Consider the following 16,348-nt stretch of genomic DNA (forward strand, 5'->3'; position numbering starts at 1 on the left):
GATGGACAGGGAAGTCCGGCGCAGGCACCTCCCCTGCTTGAGTTTTATTCTAGAATGCACGGCATTGATGGCACTTCTGTGCTTTGAGGAATCTGACTGCACAGGCTTCCAGGGAACATCTGTCTCAGTTCCTCTCTGCCTCAGTTCCGGCCCTGGTGTTCTCGGCCACATCCCTCACCCCGCCGAGCAATCCCACTCCGGCCAGCCAGATGTTCGCTTCCCCTCGTGCCTCTCAACCCAGCCCCGTGCTGGGCAGTGGATGGTAGGGGCTCAGGACACACCACTGCCGCAGTGTCACTTATGGGTCCTGTTGCCCTAGGGAATCTGTGCATTTGACTTTCACACACACACACACACACACACACACACACACAGTTTTCCTCCTTGATGGGAAAGGGGAATTCTCTTAAGATTTCAGGGCTCCAGTCTTCAGATAGATGAACAACCAGGCCATGGTATTTGAGTGAGAATTTGGGATTCAGAAGTGCAAGTCCCAGGATTCTTAGAACCTAAGAAACTGTGATACTTGACCCAGCAAATAAGAAATGTCCTTCCTTGGGCACATTTTCCCCTTACTCTAAAGAATTTGTTCTAAAGGGGGTGCCATTGCCAGGGGAGCCTGCAGAATTCACAGAGAAGCCTGGAGTTAAGAGTCATGTTCCCCTCTGAAACCTAGATTGCCTCAGAAGAATTGCCAAATGCGTCCAAGGCCTGCCTGATGGGCAGCTGGGTCGCAGGACAAGGAGGCAGAGTCCTGGTAAAAATACCAGGGCCATGTAAGTGTCCCTGCTGAAAAGTCATGCCATCTCTACCACTGAGCTTTATACCCCTTGGAGAGAGTTCAAAGCATTTCCTGAGTTTAAGGTCACATCACCACCTAGATTCTAGCCCTGCTGAGATTCCAGGTCTCTGTTTCCTCTGGTGACCTCTGTCCCTGGGACTCCCAGGTGGGTGGTCCACCTGCTCTGTGTGCTTCGTGCCAGGGCTCAAGGACTAGAGTATCTGGGGGCAGCCCTTGTGCTCTGCAAAGGCTAAGGCAAAAAAAAAAAAAATCTGTTCTGGTGCCCACTCACCAGAAGCAAAATTTTTTAAAAAGCCAAAGTATTAATCTCTCAATCATGTCCCAGTCTCTGTGACCCTGTGGACTGTAGCCCACCAGGCTCCTGGGCTCCTCTATCCATAGAAGTCTTCAGGCAAGAATACTGGAGTGGGTAACATTTCCCTTCTCCTGGGGATCTTCCCCACCCAGGGCTCAAACCAGGTCTCCTGCATTGCAGGCAGATTCCTTACCGTCTGAGCCACCAGAGAAGCCCATAGATATTGAACGTGTAATTGTTACTGTGTACTTCATTTTGTGAAGAGACATCCCTTTTTAAAACCCTGTATCTCATGTATTTGTTTATCTAATAAGTGTTTCTGGAGGGTCTGCTATGTGGCAGCCACAGCAAGGGTTTAAGGATCCATAGGGTCTCTCCCCCTTGCCCACTCCCCAGCTTTATAGTCTGTATGGGAACAACACATACACAAGAACTACACGTTCTATATTTGCAAAATCTTAACAACGGTGACAGTGGGAATTTAAGAAGGGTTAAATTTTGAGCTAGAGCAGCCCTATACTGGCCATTATAAAAATATGTAAGGCCAGTCAGTGAGCACTTTTAAAATTTCCTAGTGGCCACATGAAAGAGAATTAAAGGTGCAGTTAATTTTTATAATTTATTTACTATGTGAAATGCTATTTCAATATATCATCCCTATTTTTTAAAATAGTAATGAAATATTTTACCTTCTTTTTTTCTTGTTAAGTGTTTGAAATCCAGTATATATTATATCCTTACAGCACACTTCTATTCAGGCACTAAATTTTCAGCAAAAATACATGGATCAGTATTTAGATTCCATTAAATTTACAACTGAAGAAGTAGTTTCACATACCCCAGTTCCAGACCTACTTGAGTTTCCCAGTAATGCAATTGTTCGGTTTTACATTTAAATGGGTTTACATGAAATAAGATGGAAAATTGAGTCCCTGGTTGCACAAGCTGGATTTCAAGCGCTCACTGGCCACAGGTGGCTGTTGGCTTCCCTGTTGGACAGCACAGACCTAGAGGGAAGGAAGGACGACAGAAAGCGGGCAACAGGAGCCAAGGTCAGGGGTGTGCATGGCAAGGACAAGGCAGGCCCAGGGCTCCTGGCCTCACCCTCTCTCCAGGATCCCGGTGACCAGCCATTCTGGGCCCTTAGGAAAGAAACACAGTTTCAGCAAACACAGCAAGGCAAAGCTGTAGAGAGAGCAACCTATTCCAGATGGAAATGACACCAGGTATTTATTTATTAGCCTCCCTTGATTTGCATGGAAGGCCGACCTGTCCGTCCAAGGACGCACAGGCAGGGTGGCTGCAGTCACAGCGACGTGCCCCACTCCAGAGTGTGCTGAGCCACAGTGGTCACGGCTAGAAGACTGGGAGATTTGGGAAGAGTGGGCAGCAAACCACAAAGACAGTCGAACTTGCACTTATCCTTGGCCTGAGCCCGGCTGTCCTGTTTTTTTTTTTTTTTTTTTTTTTTTTTGCTGATGGGCCCTGTGAGTGCATTTTTCCTCCTTTTGGGTTTTAATGCTGAATGTGTAAAACCCCAGGCAGATTGTGTAATGTTCACAGACCCAGCTGCTCGTCCTGCCCATTAAAGGGGAACTGCAGGCCCTAGGGGGTGGAGGAGGGCACCCCAGGATAAGGGCATCCATCAGAAAGGGTGCTGCCACTGGGCGGGCAAACTCCCTCTTGGTGGAGCAAGTGGGAAGCCGCCTCCCACCCCTCTCCGGGACCCCCCCCCTCCCCTCAGCCCCACAGCCTTCTCCCAGCTCCCACTGTTCCTTTTTCCTCACCTGGGGAAGGGCTGGGCCCTCTGTGGGCAACAGCCAAGCCATTTCTCAAGAGCCTTGAAGCCCAAAGCCTCACGAACCTTCCCGGGAGCCCGCAGCTGGGCCTGGCAGCATTTCCAGCCCTTCCAGTAAAGGAATGCAGTTAAAAGCAAAAAGAGAGAGAGAGAAAGGAAAACACCACACTCCAGCATAGCACCTCCCCTCCAAAGCCATGCATTGCCAGGCAAGTGTGCTGTTTGTGATGGACAGGCCGAGTGCACTGTATTTACATTCTTGTGTTCACGATAATGACTTTCAGATTTTTGGAGCTCTCCAGCTGACAACAAACCCCCAAACCCTCCACCTCCCCATAGGCCTCCCTCCTCCGACGGCGGCGACGACGGCGTGAGTCCGGCCTCCTCGCGTCAGCTCTGCCTGATAAATGGAGTGCATTCTATAAAAACCAGGACGCCCTCGGAACTGGAGTGCAGCCAGACCAACGGGGCCCTGTGCTTTATTAATCCCCTGTTCTTCAAAGTGCACAGCCAGGACCTCGGCGGGGGCCCCCGGCGGCCCTGCACTCGGACTCCCGACGCGGATGGCACCGAGAGGCCTCGGTCCCCGCCGCCCCGGCCCCCGCCGCCCGCTATTCATAGTCAGCCCGCCGGCCCCCAGCTGGCCGGGCCCGTGGCGCCCCCGGCCGGCATGCCGGAAACCGTCGCCCTGCACCAGTCCGGGGACGCGGCGCGGCTTGGAACGAAACCCACCCCCGTGCCTCCACCCCGGCTCAAGAAGCAGGCGTCTTTCCTCGAGGCGGAGGGCGGCGCCAAGACCTTGACCGGCGGCCGGCCTCGCCCGGAGCCCGCGGCGGGCCCGGCGGGCGGCGCAGGGGGGGGCTCTGCCCCGGCGGAGACGGAGGCGGAGGCGGTCCTGGCCTCGGGGGATTGCGCAAGGGCCCGGCGCGCCGCCGCCTCGGCCTCGGCATCCCGGGCCCCGTGGCGCGCGGGCCGCCAGCGGCTGAGTGACATGAGCCTTTCCACTTCCTCCTCCGACTCGCTGGACCTGGACCGCAGCATGCCCCTGTTTGGCTACGAGGCGGACACCAACAGCAGCCTGGAGGACTACGACGGCGAGAGCGACCAGGAGACCATGGCCCCCCCCATCAAGTCCAAGAAGAAGCGGAACAGCTCCTTCGTGCTGCCCAAGCTCGTCAAGTCCCAGCTCCGCAAGATGAGCGGCGTCTTCAGCTCGTTCCTGACCCCGGAGAAGCGCATGGTGCGCCGGATCGCCGAGCTGGCCCGCGACAAGCGCACCTACTTCGGCTGCCTGGTGCAGGACTACGTGAGTTTTCTGCAGGAGAACAAGGAGTGCCACGTGTCCAGCACCGACCTCCTGCAGACCATCCGGCAGTTCATGACCCAGGTGAAGAACTACCTGTCCCAGAGCTCCGAGCTGGACCCCCCCATCGAATCGCTGATCCCCGAAGACCAGATAGGTGGGTGCCACCTTGCCTTTAAAATACATGTGTGTGTGTATAGAATTGCTTATACATACCAGTGGAATTATTTAAAAACAGAAATTCACAGCCGTAGAAAGAAACTTAGGGTTATCAAAGGGGGAAGGGGAGGGAGGGAGAGATGAGGAGTTTGGGATTAACAGATACACCCCACTGTAGGTAAAATAGGTAAGCAACAAGGACCTACTGTATAGCACAAGGACCTATATACTTAATAGTTTGTAATAACCTATATGAGAGGAGTCTGAAAAAGAATACATATGTGTGTATCTATATATGTGTGTATATATGTGCTCAGTTACTCAGTTGTGTCCAACTCTGTGCAACCCCACAGACTGTAGCGCACCAGGCTCCTCTGTCCATGGGATTCTCCAGGCAAGAATACTGGAGTGGGTTGCCATTTCCTCCTCCAGGATGTGTTTGTGTACATATATCTGAATCAGTTAATATAACCTGAAACTAATAGGACTTTGTAAATCAACTATACTTCAATAAAATGACAAATATATATACATACTATATATATAGTATATATAATATATATATATATATATATATATATATATATATATATATATATATATACTGTGGCCTGGCAGGACATTGTATCCTGTGTTAGTTCTCTTGGGTGGCATTTTCTCCGGAGTTCAAAACAGCAACACACTCCACCCCCTGGGCTGATCTGAACTAGAAACACAGCTTCTTGAAGTTGACTTCATGTTATATACCTGGTTTGGGGGCTGAGCATCAGGCTCGGACACGTTTTGGGGAGCGACTAATGGGAGCCGCAGATGGGTCTGTTCAGGGCTGGACCATTCTGGTTGCCTGCCTGATTTTGTGCTCTGTGTGGGCTTTGAGGGTCTCCTGAAGGTGTGTCTCAGCAAGCCATGGGGGTTTGTGCTGTATTGGTTGGAAAGTGCCCTTTTTTACCCTCAGGAGGGCAGAGGCCATGGTGTGCAGCTGGGTGAGTTGCCACAGGGAGCAAGCACCAGTGCAGCAGAACGTGACAGCATCAAAGCCCCCAGGGAACCCCTCCCTGTCCCCCTTCTTCCCAGAGGGAAACTGCCCTGCTGGCTTCTAATCACAGAATTCAGTAAGTTTGGGAGTAAGCAAAAACAAAAAAGTCAAATGGATAAGTTTGTTTTGTGTATCTTTAAAAATAAGTATCAAATTTTGGAGGTCACATGAAAGGTGTTTTCTTCAAAGTCAAGGGGAAATAACTTTCTTTCTAACCTCATTGGAGAGCTGAATTGCTAATAGTTACTTTGGCCAAGGGAAGATTGAATTTGGCAAGACCTCTCTTTTTCCAGGGCTAGAGTCTTAAGAGAGTTTTTTTTTTTTTTTTTTTTTTAACTTCAGAAGATCGACTCAGAAGGACAAATTTCAGAGACCTCATTCACTGGGCAGCAGCAATCAAAAAGAGCTACCCGACATTTCTAGGCCGTTCATAAAGCAAAGCTGGAATCGGCTTCTTTCTGATTGGGTCTGTTTGTGGAAAGTAGTAAACAGCGTGTGGTTTGCCGGTGGTGTCTCCCCGCCTCTCTCTCTCTCCCCCTCTCCTTGAAGTGAGTTTCAGCAGCTTTTTGATTTTCTCACAAAGGAATCAAAGCCTTGTTTGTTTTCCTGTGGCTTGCGCCTGGGTGGGTGGGGCGTGGTTAAAGCCCGGCTGCTGGAGAGAAAGTTGGAAGGAATGTGCCCCAGGATGTGCCTTGGGGATGGAAATGCTTGCCTTCGAGACAACGGAAGAGCGGCCCGGGCCCTCTCGGTCCCGCCCCCACCCCCAGAGCCTGCCTCTCAGGGGAGACCGGCTCAGACCCCGCACCGGCGGGAGAGCCAGGCGGGCGCTGATGTCAGCGCTGGGCTATGTGGCCGCAGTGCCAGCCAGCCCACGGAGACGAGGCTCCTCCCTGGGGAGCCAGGCCTTGCCTTCCTTCCCCGCCGATGCTGTGAGCACCGACCGAAGCTGCCGGTCCTTCCGGCTGGTGCGGGGGAAGCTCTCCTCCTAGCTTCTCGGAAGGTGCCAGTTCAGATAGGGTATTGTTGTTGGTTGGAGCCCCGGATCTCATCTTCTCCAAAAACAGATTTGAATGTGGCCAGCAGTCTTTGACACAAACGCTTTGCTGCTCTGGAAAGATAGAGCTTTCCATCTAAAAATCTAAGGTCCTGAGGAGGAGGGAAGCTGACATCCAGGCTGCCTGTCCCGGCGATGGCAGTAGGTCTTGGCTTCAGCCCTGTGAAGCAGGCATCCGTGTGCCCTTGGCAAGGCTGGGTTTGCCAGCTGGAGCCAGGTGTCCAGGGCTATTCTGGCCTAGCCTGTGCAGCTTCTGAACTTTCTTCTTTGGATTCAGAGCCTGTTTTTTTGAGGGGACTTCCCTGGTGGCCCAGTGGTTGCCTTCCACTGGACCACTGGGGAATGTGGGTTCAACCCTTGGTTGGGGAGCTAAGATCTCATGTGCCTCGTGGCCAGAAACGCAAAACATAAAAACAGAAGCAATATTGCAACAAATTCAATAAAGACTTTAAAAATGGTCCACATTAAAAAAAATCTTATAAATAAAAAAATTTTTTTTACTTTGTTTATTTGGCTGTGCTGGGTCTTTGTTGCTGCACAGGTTCTTCTCTAGTTGTGGCAATCAGGGGTTACTCTCTAGTTTCGATGCACGGCTTCTCATTGTGGCAGCTTCTTTTGTTGCAGAGCACAGGCTCTAGTGTGCCGGCTCAGTAGTTGTGGCACATGGATTTAGTTGTCCAGCAGCACATGGGATCTTCCCGGACCAGGGATCAAACCCGTGTCTCCTGCATTGGCAGGCAGATTCTTTACCACTGAGCCACCAAGGAAGCCCCCCAACCCAATTTATTTTTTTAAAACCCTGTGTTTTGAACCTTACCCCTGTCCCCTGCCAGAGAAGGCAATGGCACCCCACTCCAGTACTCTTGCCTGGAAAATCCCATGGACGGAGGAGCCTGGTGGGCTGCAGTCCATGGGGTTGTGAAGAGTCGGACATGACTGACCGACTTCACTTTCACTTTTCACTTTCATGCATTGGAGAAGGAAATGGCAACCCACTCCAGTGTTCTTGCCTGGAGAATCCCAGGGACAGGGGAGCCTGGTGGGCTGCCGTCTATGGGGTTGCACAGAGTCGGACACGACTGAAGCGACTTAGCAGCAGCAGCAGCAGCAGCCTCTCCCCTGCTGGTGCCTATGTTCATATTTTCTCATAAGAAACTAAGGAGATTGGAAAACATTGTTTAATTGTGTTATGCACCTAATAGGAATACGATATTTGTCAATTATATCTCAATGAAAATTAACTTAAACATTTAACTTGTAAATTCAAGGGCATTAGAATAGTAGGCTCACCATTGGTAGAGGAAGCTCAGAGAGCCACTGTCTGCGGACGCGGGCGTGTGACACGCTGCCACACGTTTTTATTGGTTTGTTTTGTTTAAGCTTTTGCATTAAAGCAGATGCTTCATCTTATCTGCTGCTTCATCAAGGAAACCATTATTCTGTTTTGAAAAGTGCAGAGAATGTGCTGGGCTTTTGAAATTAAGAGGAAGGCGAGCCAAAGCAGAAGGTGACCTAAGAAACTCATCACGTGCCCAATTGTGAGGAAAGATGTGATCCTAATGATTAGAAAACCAATCCCCTTAAATGTGCCAGTTTAGATTCGGACTCTGGCAAGAAAATGGAGTCTAAATGATCTGTTTTACATATTCCTAAATGAAGGGCTCACTAGTTTACTAAGACCTTGTTAACACAGTGATTCCTTTGAACTGTGTGATCAACTCATGGGTGGTACCTTTGTGTAGATTTTGTTCTGTTTTGCAAATTCAGGAATGGAGGTCAAGATGTATAAAGTGACTTGTGGAGGGTTATGCTGCTGGTGGGTAGGGGAGATTGGATTCAGCCCTGGTCTCCTCTGGTTTATCTGTTTATTTTCACCAATCTCACTTCCTGGGAGGTTATAATTCACTTTGAATGGATTCACTTTAAATGCCACCCCCAGGATTCCAAACCTCAAATTTCTTCAGAACCAGTGTCAACTGATGCTTGTAAGGCTTTTCAAGAATACCAATTGGGTTTCTCTTCTTCAAAAAAAAAATCTAGTCCTGTCCTCCTTTCCCACAGCTTCTGGGGGAGAGAGTGCTGAATGAGGAGGTGGGAATGTAAAGCCTAGATCTACAGAATTCCATCCTGAAATTCAGGAAGTTGGAGGAGGTATCTCAGTGCTGTAACCCACGTAGAATTCCATCCCTTATATGTAAAATGAACCATATGAACGCATGTGCATTTAGTGTTTGGATACAGTGCTAATCTTCTTCACAAAGGAGTTCTTCAGTTGCACAGAGAAAAGCCAATGAAAAAACCAAATAGCTCTCACCCAACTGCAACTTTGTCCATGTGCTCCTGTCATAGCCCTGTAGGGCAGCACTTCCCAGGTGAGAATGACAGGATAAAAACAGTCTCAAAGCTGTAAAATTGCCAGCCTAAATGGTGGTGCCCTATCATAGAGAATTTGACTTCTGTCTAGACTGCTCTTTAAAGCACTGCCACACAAAACCTTGCCATGTAGAGGTTCTTGAGCAGATGTTGGTTGATTGACATCAGCTTTGCTCTCCTGATGGGAGGATAAGTTCCCATTTGACCCAGCTCCCTCTTGATTCCAGGGCCACATATCCTGTTTCCCTTGTGACAAGCTCTCTACCCTTCACTCTGCAAAAGTGGTACGTGGAGGGACAAGCAACTGCTTTAACAAAAGCATGTATACCATTTGGCATCCTCCTCAAAAGCCCAGGATCGGTAACTTCATGGACACAGTGAAGTGTACTCACTCCTGAGTGCCCCGCCCAGTAAGATATAGACCCTGTGACATCATTTGTTATCCCAACACATGCTCCTTATTGGTGGGTTTTCACATCACACCACTTCCGTCTCAGTCTCTTTCAACCAGCGAGAGAATAGTCCCAAAGTGGGTTACAGCACTGAAATACCTCCTCCAACTTCCTGAATTTCAGGATGGAATTCTGTAGATCTAGGCTTTACATTCCCACCTCCTCATTCAGCACTCTCTCCCCCAGAAGCTGTGGGAAAGGAGGACAGGACTAGATTTTTTTCTGAAGAAGAAGAGAAACCCAGCTGGTGTTCTCAACTGGTATTCTCTTAGTCCCAACTTTCTGGTAGTGACATCTATACTTTGCAGAGCTTGTTGCATTTTTGTGGATACTGTTTTGATTTTCTTAAAGCAAAAGAATTTTTACTTCTGATTTGATATTAATCTTAAGGAAATCCCTCTGTTTTCAAGTCTTGTTTCAAGAAAAACAAAATTTTTCCAACTCCCAAAATGTTAGTAATCCTCAACTTTCTACTTCATTCAAATTGCACACAAACACTCCACAAAGATACAGATAAGCCAACTGTATTTATAAAAGTCAGTAATAAAAAACAAGATACGGTTTTGCTTTCTTTAGTGGCTGTCAAAATGTGTATTTTTTCTGAAGAGTATTACCATTATTTGAAGAAAAAGTAGCCTTAAACTCAATTCCCACATATTTCAAAGAGAACATCAATTTACTTACATGAGTGTTTTATTTTCTTTATAGAGAAATGATACTGAAATGTGGTTAAACACCAGAGAGCATAGTGTGTGTAAGAAAGAAGTCTGAAGTCATTCCTTGGGTTTTAAACAATTAAAACTGCCTTGCTTCATGTCATTTTTTTTAATGAACATTCAAACCTGGGGATTTCCTGGTGGTACACTCATAAAGAATCTGCCTGCCAATGCAGGAGAGTGGGTTCAATCCCCTGGGTTGGGAAGATCCCCTGGAGGATGAAATGGCAACACACTCCAGTATTCTTGCCTGGGAAATCTCATGGACTGAGGAGCCTGGCTGGCTACATAGAGTCCATGAGGTCTCAAAGAGCTGGATACGACTGAGCATGCACGCATAAGTCTAACTCAAGCTTCAACATCTAGTGTGATTTGCTTTTAATTTTGAATTCAGAGTTTGGTTTAATCCCTTGAGTTATTGTGTTACCTGCTCTGTTTTAGACAGAGTCATTCTGAAAGTAGGCCTAGAGGCATAGTGGTGCAGAGTTAAGAGTTAAACCACCTTGATTCTGACCTCTGAGCTAGTCCTTGTGTCCGTGTCACCTGGAAGGAGAGGATCTTTTAGTACATTATCAAAAGGTACAGAGCAGGAGAAAGATCGACCTCTTGCAGCCTAGGAAAAGCACATCTATATTATTTTTGAGAATTAGTTTAAATAGACAGAAGACTGCCCCTCTTTTCCTGACTATAGCTCAGAAAACCCAAGGGAAAACACATAGGAGTTATGTATTCATGTAAGTCAAAGGGTAGTTTAAATACATGTAAAGTACATAAAAGTGTTTGGAATGCTTGGAAAGCACTTAGTACCCTGTCCAGTTCAGCCCTGATTTTTAATCCAGCTGTGCAGCCAGAGGTGACCATGTTAGCACCGAAAGACAGAAGCAGCTCCTTTTGCCCTTCTCGTACAGAGCAAGGGCCACTATGCTATTTCCTGACTTCTTTGCGGTAGGGACAACCAGGTTCCCCACCGTCCAGGGAAGGTCATTTAACTTCTGTGCCTCGGGGAGAGGGCCCCCATTCATTGTGACAGGGCTGAAGCGAGGGCCAGCACAGAGCACAGGCTTCCGTCCCTCCCCTTGTCCCAGGAACTGCGCAAACAGATGTGCCCATCGGTATTCGCGTTGGTGCACGTTTGCACTTCACAGTTTGAGTTCCCCACAAAAAAGGTCTGCCTTTTGTCATCAAATGTTAACTTCTATTGCTTCTACTTTACTTTCTTGAAAGAATGCTAGAACTTGAATAAGCCAAGAGGCTGTGTGACCTCACTTTGATCTTTGTCATGTAGGTTGCAACCTACCCCTTTTGGACATCATGTTGTTTAGACTCTGGGTTCTGTTAGAATTCCTGGCGGATACCGGGAATTATTTTGTTTTAACCAGGTTCAGAGTGCTCCTTCTGTCTTCCCTGCCCTGGGCGAGGAGTAGATGGCAGTTCAGAAGTTGCAGGCAGTGACAGTCAAAGAGGTGAAGTGAAGAGGCCAGAGTCACTTAGAAAGACACAGCTGGGCCGGCTGCCAGGCCACCTCCTCTCACTCTTTCTAAGACACGCGGCTTCGCTGAACTTCAGCTTCTGGACTCTCGTTTCCTCTTCAGCAGCAGTAGGGGAGCAGAAAGTGTCCAGACGAGCTGATGAGTGAGCCTGTCCTGTGATGGGTCCCCGTCTCGTGCCTGACTTTCTCTGGAGTCCATGCCTCTGATCAGAGGGAAGTGACAGACCTTAGGCTTCTGTCCTCATTCCTAAGACAGGGCAATCATCTTGCAGCTCTAGAGGCCGACACGTTTAGCGCTTCCTGTAAATCACTGCATTTACAGGTCTCACTAAGGCAGGGAGCTCTAGGCTGATGCCCCTGACTACTTCCCTGAGTGGATGAACTTTAGAACCAGTTGATAGGATCTCTATAAATATTTTCAGAAACTGTGTTTCCAGTGGGTTATCCAGTTAGCAATTGGTTTCTAACGCTCACAGTGTTGTAGTGCAGACAGTTCTCCGGCATCTTTTTGTTTCTTTGTAGATAAACACAGTTGACATAACCAGAGTTCTTGGGCTCCCCTTGGTACCTGTGTGGCATCCATGTCTCTGGGTTTCCTCAGCTATAAAATAAAGAAATCACGGTCCTCCCACCAGCGGTTTGGTGAAGGAGCTGAAGAGTCAGTGTGTGTAAAGTGCCTAGAACAGCATCATTCTTGGATGTAAAGCAACCAGAGATGGTAGGGGAAAATGGATAGTGGTAATTTATAAGCCATATGACTGATCTGATCTGTTCTTTCCTTTTGTTCTGAGCTAGTCCACATTCTGAAAGATTTTCTGTTCCTTTTGTTTCCTAAAATCATTTTTCCCTCTTGCTTCATAAGCATGACCTTCTTTTCCTTTTGGAGAGACTCATTCAGGTACTAGGTCCTTGTCATTTGGACTTTTTTTCTTATTCATTGTATTTATTAAAGATTTGTGAGGATGGGGAGGGGTGATTAGGAGTGAAGACCTGAAAAAGAAAGCAGAGAGACCAGTTTTTCTTATTTCTAAATTATAGCCTTTTAAAAATATTCTAAAAATTTGTTTCTTTGGGGATTTTAAGGCAATGGGTCCTGGATATCAACCCTCCTAGCAGATTTCCACTGTTGCATTTCCTACTAAGAGTAGAGTTTGTGGCTCAAAGGTCAGCATCAGCACCCCTTCCCTGGGGACAAGGATGAGTTGCTCAAGAGACTCACTCAGCTGGCTGGTGACGAGCTGTCTGCTGCCAGCCCCCGGAACAGCATAGAACCTTTTGGAGATGGTTTGTGTGCACACTCTGGCCCTGAGATGATCAGACTTGCTCGGAATTTAAAAGTTGCCCTTAGGGTTCAAGGTGAAAAGCTCAGGCTGGTCTCTAGGTGTTTTCTGTTGGTTTGATTTATACACATGGCTATTGAGGTTTAATGTATATCCGTGAAGTGTATAAATTTCAAGTGCTCAGCTTGACAATTCTTTATCCATGTATCAACCACAGGCATCTACCGTCTCCACCCCCTGGAAGTGTCCCCCGAAGCCCCGTTTATTTTTCAGGACGACTGCCATCCCGACCTGTCATCATACATTGGTTTTGCCTGTCCTTGAGCTTTGTGTAAGCATCGTGCTAAAGGAGACAAGTCTTGTGTGTCTGGCTTTTTTTACACAGATTGTATCTTGGAGACTCAGCTAGTTGTGTCCAGAGCAGCAGCATGCTCTTTTTCATGGAATGAATCTTCCATTGTCTGCATTCCATTTTCTGAATTCCATTGTGTGTGTATCTCCTGGCATCTATGCCATTGGGTTGGGCCTTGGGTGTTTTCCAGTTTGGGCCTGTTATGAGTAACACTGCTCCCAACATTCATGTGCGTCCTAATTAATGATTGACGTGGCTTTCGTCCCCCTTGGTGACCTCCTTCCAGCAGAGGGAGGGGTCACCAGGAATGTGGCTGCAGAATCTTTAGATAGAGCAGTAAACTGGTGAATGTTTATGAAACACCATGAACTTTAGAACTAAGAAATCACTGACTTTGAAAAGCAGGGTGTTCAGTTTTATGGGCTCAAGCAAACCATTAGACATCTCCAAGTCTCTGTTTCCTTATCTGTAAAAAGCCCTATATCTGTTTCCTTATTCTATAAAAAGAATATGAATAGTCATATTGTGCAAAAATAATAGAGATACTATAGAATTAGATGAGATAATGAAATAAAGCCTAGCCCAACTGGGCACTCAATGTTAATTCCTATTGTTGACTTTTCATCCTAGTGGCCATTGGAAGTGAAGTCAGAGATGCTGTATGACTTTCTAGAAGTTTATTGACACAGCATAACCAATGCAAACTTGGTTTTAATTTGTTTTAAAACAGTAATTTGTTTTAATGCCAGATGTGAAGAAATGTTGTTCTGTTTTTCTTCTTACTATATAACCTCTTTTGCTTCAACCTTGGTTTCTACAGGTATGTCCTGCTTAGATTTCTCTTTGCCCCTGTTCTTCTAATAATAGGTGATCATTTACAGTCCGTGTCATCTGATGTCTGTCTGGAATGCCAAGGGCCAGAGAGATAACTTGGCTATTTCTGTGGGTTCCTGGTCTTCCAAGATGAAATCGTATCCCCAAGTGTCGTATCCTAGGGGTGGTTGCTACCCAGGCAGCTTTGATGAGAACGTGAAACATTTGAGATAGAAAAACTGATGTGGAAGAAGCAGAGAGAGCTTCTCACAGCACAGACCCTCTTCAGACCAGAGCTCCAGCTTCGTGGTCCTGGTTACTGTACCGTCAGCTCCATTGGGCAAACCATTCCAAGAAAGAGGGGGAAATAATGCCTCCCACACCTTAGGGTATTTCCTAATTCTGAACAGAAACGCACTTCAAGAATTTTTAAATTTTCACTTTGAAATCAGCTCAGACATTCAAAAAAGTTGCAAAAAGTCAATGAAGAAATCATGTCTGCCCTTCACCCGGATTCCCGGTGTTAGTGCTTTTCTGTTGACACACACACACGCACTCGCGCGCACACACACGCTCACACACACATATACACATGCACACATCCCCTGCTTTTATCTAAATCATGAGAGCTAGTTGCAGGCATTGTATCCCTTTTTCCCTAAATACTTAGTGGGTATTTATCTAAAAATAGGGACATTGTGTTACAAAACTGCAGTAACATTAACTTTCATTAACTTTCAGGGAAGAGTCATTCTTTGAAAAAGAGCACACTGTTGCTCCAGACACAGCTGGTCGAGTCTCCAAGATACAGTCTGTGTGAAAGAAGCCAGATTCACTATTAACGATATTATCTAATCTGCAGACTTTATTCAGATCTCATCTAATGCCCCACTATGTCCTTTATAGTAAATGACAGAAAGACTTTTTTGGTCCAGAATCCAATCCAAGATACCATGTGTATTTAGTTGAATTTTTCCCTCAGGAAATATTTTGAGGGAGCTGGTACCCTTGCTATTAGCAAATCCTTCTTTTAACATAACACATTTGCTTAGCTGTTCACTGACTCTTCAGTGGAAAGACTGGGTCAAAAGCATACCTTCTAGAATATTCACCTGTGCTTATGGGTGAGAAGGTGTAAAAGTAGTTAAAACAAATATATTCAGTTGTATTGACTGCATGCAAGAGAGACTATAAGAATGTTAGGGAAGATTCACTCTTCTTGGCTTTACTGAAGAAAAAAAAGTGTGGTGTGTGAATGCGTGTGTGCTGTGCTTAGTCGCTCAGTGTCCAACTCTTTGCAATCCCATGGACTGTAGCCTGCCAGGTTCCTCTGTCCATGGGGATTCTCCAGGCAAGAACACTGGAGTGGGTTGCCATTTCCTTCTCCAGGGGATCCTCCCAACCCAGGGATCGAACCCAGGTCTCCCACACCACAGGCAGATTGTTTACTGTCCGAGCCACCAGGGAAGCCTGATGTGGGGCTAAATTTTGGTTGATTGGCTGTGCAGTTGGGACATGTCTGCCCGATAACCAATGCACGGAGTTGCGGGTGTCCATTTCCAGAAAGCAAGCCCTACGTTTCTTCTTTCTTTAGACAATGGTCACAGTAGCTGTGCTTTCTTTGGCAGACGTGGTGCTGGAGAAAGCCATGCACAAGTGCATCCTGAAGCCCCTGAAGGGCCACGTCGAGGCCATGCTGAAGCACTTCCACGTGGCCGATGGCTCATGGAAACAACTCAAGGAGAACCTGCAGCTCGTGCGGCAGAGGAATCCCCAGGAGCTAGGCGTCTTCGCCCCCACCCCTGACTTTGTGGACGTGGAGAAAATCAAGGTCAAGTTCATGACCATGCAGAAGATGTATTCGCCAGAAAAGAAGGTCATGCTGCTGCTCAGAGTCTGCAAGCTCATCTATACCGTCATGGAGAACAACTCAGGTGAGGCTACCACCCCATCCAGGCTCTTGGCCCTCCGATGGGGCTGGGACGTGTTGGGCTTTCCAGTCCCCAACTGCTCGTCCTTTCAGCTTCTTGACTTCACCAAGGGCCTCATAAAAATGCAGGTGTTACTCTGGTTCTGGCAAATTAGTCCACATGCAACAAATTAACAGCACCAAAAATCCAGGACAGGGCAACAAGAGTTTTGTACAATGCCAGTTTATAAAAGCTTTAGTTCAGAAACTTCCCTGGCAATCCAGTGGTTAAGACTGCACTTCCAACACAGAGAGCAAGAGTTAGATACCTGGTCAGGGATCTAAGATCCCACATGCCTTGTGGCCAAAACATCAAAACAAACAGAAGCAGTATTGTGACAAATTCAATAAAGACTTTAAAAATTGGTCCATATCCAAAAAAGAAAAAAAAAAACCTTTAAAAAAGTTAAGTTAAGATAAAAAAAAAAAGATTTAATTCAGGGCAGTGGATACAGAC

The 16,348-nt window shown here is 47.1% G+C and overlaps 1 protein-coding gene across 5 annotated transcripts in view; it reads left to right on the top strand.

The window, feature by feature from the left end:
• Positions 1-16,348, top strand: part of RIN2 (Ras and Rab interactor 2) — a 211,028-nt gene that overhangs the window by 183,040 nt on the left and 11,640 nt on the right. For all 5 annotated transcript variants that reach the window (XM_055544095.1, XM_055544098.1, XM_055544097.1 and 2 more), the window contains 2 exons: positions 3,180-4,355; positions 15,551-15,856. In XM_055544095.1, coding sequence (XP_055400070.1) covers positions 3,180-4,355; positions 15,551-15,856 — 1,482 coding nt within the window. The remainder of the gene's footprint in view (positions 1-3,179; positions 4,356-15,550; positions 15,857-16,348) is intronic.

This window comes from Bubalus kerabau, chromosome 13 (assembly GCF_029407905.1).
Source record: "Bubalus kerabau isolate K-KA32 ecotype Philippines breed swamp buffalo chromosome 13, PCC_UOA_SB_1v2, whole genome shotgun sequence".
Lineage (NCBI taxonomy): Eukaryota > Metazoa > Chordata > Mammalia > Artiodactyla > Bovidae > Bubalus > Bubalus kerabau.